At 52.2% G+C, this 5,003-nt stretch overlaps 1 protein-coding gene across 1 annotated transcript; it reads right to left on the bottom strand.

The window, feature by feature from the left end:
- Positions 1-816: 816 nt before the first annotated feature.
- LOC113405490 (annexin A6-like) lies at positions 817-4,881 on the bottom strand (the record flags this gene model as incomplete). Its single annotated transcript, XM_026646709.1, has 4 exons — positions 4,773-4,881; positions 3,588-3,669; positions 1,710-1,804; positions 817-930 (listed from the first exon to the last, which is right to left on the bottom strand). Coding segments are annotated over exons 1-4 (324 nt in total), but the record flags the coding sequence as incomplete, so codon positions are not given.
- Positions 4,882-5,003: the final 122 nt, after the last annotated feature.

Below are 5,003 nucleotides of genomic sequence, written 5' to 3'. Positions count from 1 at the left end.
GGGGATTCGCTCACTGCAGTTAGGCATTCAGTGATCCACCGGCCCCTTCAAGAGCTCTCTGGATTCAAGGAGGCAAGAAAAATCCCTTTGGCCCTGAAAATCCTGCAGGTGCCCATTGGGTTTTTAAAGGGAAGTTCTGCTGTTCTAAATGCTAAGAGCTGCAGCAGGCTCCGGAGAGGGTAGGAATCACAGCAAAGTATTTCTCTATCATCATGTTTTCTTGTTGGGGTGGGGACGATTAGGACACGTGGGATGCACATCAAGTCTCTGAGCTGCATCTGCCCCAGGGCTGCTGCTCTCTCTCTTCGCTGACAAATGGTGCTGTCCCGGGTTGTCATATTTTGCTTTCCTTCCCATTATAGCTCCTATCCCAAACTCCTGCTGGCATGGCCTCGCGGGTAGAGCATTGCACGGGTCCTCAGTGAACCTGTGTCCTATTCCCAGCTCTGCCCCATGCCTGCTGAATGACCTACGGCAAGTCACTTCACCTCCCCGTGACTCATTTTCCCCACCTGTCATCATACTCACTTCCTTTGTAAAGAGCTTTAAGATCTACTGATAAGAGCTGTATGAGAACTAGGTATTCTAATTATTTCTGCTTTGGGTCTGGGCCTATCCCCTGCCTCTCTCCCTGTTCGTTTGTTGCAACAGGAGAAGCAAACGGAAATCGCCAACTGGATGAAAGATGCCACCCTCTATGGCATTGCTCCCGTGCATTGGGCCACGCAGCCCTGGAAGCCTGGCTAGAGTGCAGCGGGAGCACCATGGCTAACTCTCAGACACAGCTGTGGAGAATTTTTCGACTGAACAATTTACCTCCATGGCTTTCTTCAGCTGCTTGGCATCAAACTGTGCCGGTGTCATCATCAGTCCAAGGATCAGCTTGGCCAAGCTTCCCGACAGCTCTGATTTCAGATCGGCCATCAGATCCTGCAAAAGGGATGGATGTCATCATGTTTAACTCTGTCTTCCTCACCAATCACAGCTCGGAGCAGCTAGTGATAGAGGGAGTCATGGCTACCCCCTAATCTTCAGCGCTCCCTGCTGGCTAGCAAGGGGAAAGGTGCAGAACGCAGGAATAAGAGAGGGGAATAAAGAAGAAATACCATGGGCAAATACTTAGGCTACCCTGTGCCTCAGTGCCCCATCTGTAAAAAGGGGCTAAATACTTCTGCACTTTGGGTGACATGAGGAGAAAATCCATCAATGAGTGTGAAGTGCAGCTACTATGGAGACATGGAAATGGGCCCAAATTCTCAAGCGTCTCCTCTCATTATGAGTGCCTCTGTTCTGGGATGCCCCACAGGAGACCCCATTTCACAGGCAGGAGCTCAGCTCTTGGAAGATCAGACCCCAAGTTGTCTAAAGTTGGACACTCAAAACTTGAGGCATCCAAAAACTGGCCCCATTTTGAAAACATGGCCCTTATTGACAGGGTTATTTGGGCGAGAATGGACAGAAGAACTTTCCACTAAAGACCAGACTCCTTCCTGACTGGGATTTCTCTCACAGGAAAGGGATAGATACGAAAGATGCTGAACTCTGTCTGTGAGTCTTTCCCCTCTCACAGCTTCGTCAGGCCTGGGGGAGACAGAGGAGACAGTAGTGGGGAAAGAGAAGGTGAAAATGAGCAACCAGACGGAAGGGAAAGAGCAGAAAGGACGGGAAGGTGGCAGGAAGCGTCAGGGGAAAGGAGCCTGCGTCATTACCCTGCCAAAGTGAGACTTGTAGGTTCTCAAGATCTCCTGTCTCTGAGCGTTGCTCCTCTGTGTGACCACATCAATGATGGCGCCTTCGTCAGTGCCTGCAATGACACAGAAACCAGCCCACGTGAAGACCAGGGGACTTCGCACTGCGGGGATGGGCCTGAAGGACAGGTAGGCACAGACTGAGCCAGTCCAGGCTCTAGACAGGGCCACCCAGCAAAGTCCAAGCTCCTGAGACGTGTTTGCTGCCACAAGGCCTGTGAGGCGGAAAGATGGGTGTCTAGGGGACTGGGAGCTCCTCTATCTAGACCCTTCTCAGCAGGATTGTGAGGGGCTTGGGGCAGAAGCCTTCCCCACCCTAAGACCATTTCTAACAACAGGCCTGGTATTCAGAGTCAGTCAGCACAGCACCTCCAAGGCAGTGGTATCACACGATCACCCCAAATTGGCAGCACTCCCCGGGGCTGGGCTTGTGCAGCGTCTGCCAGTCATGGGGAGAACCTGACTAGAGAGCTGAGCATAGTTGGCAACAGCAACTTCCGCCAGCAAAACAATTGGACACTCGGGGGAGAATTTTCAAGTGTCTAGAAATCAGTGAGGAGCAAGTCCCATTTTCAAAAGTGACTTAGGCGCCTAAGTCCCACTGAAAGTCTAATGAGACTTTTCTAGCTCGGGTAGCTACGATTCTGGGAATCGCCCCTACCAGGAGAAAGGTGAGGCTACAGCTAACTGTTAGGTTGACATTAACCCTGCTTCCTCCTGACCCACAGTGTGTCAGCCATGGCACCATGACTCAGGTTTGTGGGGCTACAAATAGGAAAGTAGACGTACAGGCCTGGGCTGTGAGACCCTCCCCCCTTGCTGGGTTTCAGATGCCAGGCTCCAGCCAGAGCCCAAGTGCCTACACTGCTAGCCCTGAGAGCCAGAGTCAGGTACCCCAGACACTTTCCTCAATATAGACACCAAAGGGCCTGATTAGTTTATCAGCCTGCCAGCGAAGGGCTGTTCCCTACTGTATGTTCTCCAGTCTAATTTTCAATGACCTAAGAGATGGGCTTTAGCTGTCCAGAGACAGAGAGACACTCCGGGAGATCCCACTGGCAGGAAGTGTCCTGATATTTAGTCTACATTTCCCTTTGATCACATTTAATCACATCCTCTGATATCCCTCCTGGGCCATCCCAAACAGCCCCTCCCTTCCTACTTGTAGACCAGAGCTGGGTGAATTGAGAGCAACTATCCATAAACATCTCAGTCACCCAGGTGCTCCTCTCTTCCTGTTTCCTTCCCACAAAGATGTGCACAAGCAAAGGGCAGGAACCCAAGTGTTCATGAGAAGGGGATTTGTGGCCCATGGCCCAGAATCGTCTACTCAGGAATCAAAGTTTGTTCCCTAACTAAATAAAATTCATATTGGGTGGAAGTAGCTTCTAAAAGTTAGACCATCCAATGGGGGAACAGAAAAAAAATCACATGACTTTCGTGACCAGTCACACCCGTGCAAATCTCTAACACTTGAAGGCATACTCACTGGTGTGAAGAGTTTGCAGATGCCTTTTAGGCTGAAATATGTTTGCAGAAAACATGCAAAACAAAGTCCGTCTGTTGAGGGACAATCAGTGATATGGAAAATGGGCCAAACTCTCTGAGTAAATCCTTCACCACAAGCTTTGCACTCTACGCAGCTCCAACTCCAGCTGCCTGAGCCTAATGCTGACAGTTCTTTATTCCAGTCGATATGTTTCTAGATCTTTATGCAGCTAGTCTCAGTCCTTCACGGGTTTTCTGCTCTAGAATCCACTAGGGAGTGGAACATTTCCCCAGAAGACAGAGGAGACAGGGCCGCCCACCTTCCACCAGTGCCCACAGTGTCCTACTTACCAAGTCCCTTCATTGCCTTCCTCAGCACCTTTGCGTCACCATCAGCATTAAAGTCTGCAGCCGGGCGCACGGTTCCTCTCAGCTGCAGAAAGGTTAAGAGGTTTTAGATTAAATCCAGAAGCCCACTGGGCCAGGAGAGGAGAAGAAACAGAGGGAGAAGGCGTGTTAACCAGCAAGCCAAAGGCAAAGCAGCGAGTGGGATTAGAAAGCAGGTGGGGGTCTGTGTGTGGATGCCGAGCCAGCCGTGTCCAGATACTGGCCCCCAGGGAAGGAAATAGCCAAGAAGCCCTGAAGAGGAGGCGCTGTTGCTTGTATAAATACCATCCTCGCCTCATGCTGCACGAGAGCCAGACTGGGCTTCACCACCTCCCACGCCAGGCGAAGGGACAGAGCTGAGAGCTGGGAGTCAGCAGCACAAAGGGGATGAAAGTCTTTCCCCTCCCGCATTAGGCCAAATTCTACCCTCGGGTGTCCTCATGCAGCTCCCACCAACGGGAATGGAGCCGTCCGTGCCCCTCCACAGGCTGACTGGGCTGGGAAGGTCCTTGCCACCCAACCCAACCCTGCTCCTCATCTAATACTCTGCCAGGCAACATTCCCAGGAGGCTCCTTGAACAGCCTCGCTGCTGGGGACTGAGCCCCCTGGTCACACACACAAGATCTGCAAAAGGTTCCTAGAAGATCTGCCGCGCTGCCATTCCTCAGGGGGTTGAAAGCATATCCACCCCCATCACCTTCCCCCCCGCAGAGCCCTGGGATGCCTCATCAGTGCAACACCATTAATGTGGTGAACACAAGGCCCCCTGAGCCCCATTGCTGCATGTGCAGGAGACCTCCGTGAGGCACTGAAGCCAAGCTCCAGATTGCACGCAGTGTACGGTGCTGACATGGCACTGGACAGCACCAGCACCCAGCAGGATCCACCAGGCTTGCATTTCAGTGTTAGCAACATGTGTTAGTAGATACACATGCTGCTGCCGCGTGGGGGGGAGCATCCAGCACTTCTGGGGTTAACTCAAACTGGAAATTAGAACCTCAAGGGAAACCTCGTGTTAATATGCACGGTACAGATGTCTGATTGGCCAGGGCAGCAGCCAGTTAGAAGGTGCCAGTGCGCAGAGGGAGGAAGCTGTGATTTCCAAGCTAGCAGGGAGCAGAGGAGGAGGGATTGGAGTGGGTTCTGACCTCTACTTTAGCCACTGCACTAAGCTCCCACATCCGATAGGCCACCTGCGCAGCTTCAGGGAAGAACTCACCTGCGGCGCTGAAATGGGAGGGGATAGGACGTCAAGGACAGTGAGCAACTGGGGAACTCACCAACACAGGACAGATCAGCCAGCACCATAACCCAACCGCTAAGTGATCCCACGCCAGATCAGCCCACACCATCACCCGATCTCTAATGCCCCCAGGCCA

The sequence above is a fragment of the Terrapene carolina genome, unplaced genomic scaffold, assembly GCF_002925995.2.
Source record: "Terrapene carolina triunguis isolate 2854851 unplaced genomic scaffold, T_m_triunguis-2.0 Scaffold39597, whole genome shotgun sequence".
Taxonomy (NCBI): Eukaryota; Metazoa; Chordata; order Testudines; family Emydidae; genus Terrapene; species Terrapene triunguis.
This window is presented reverse-complemented; position numbering and strand designations above follow the sequence as displayed.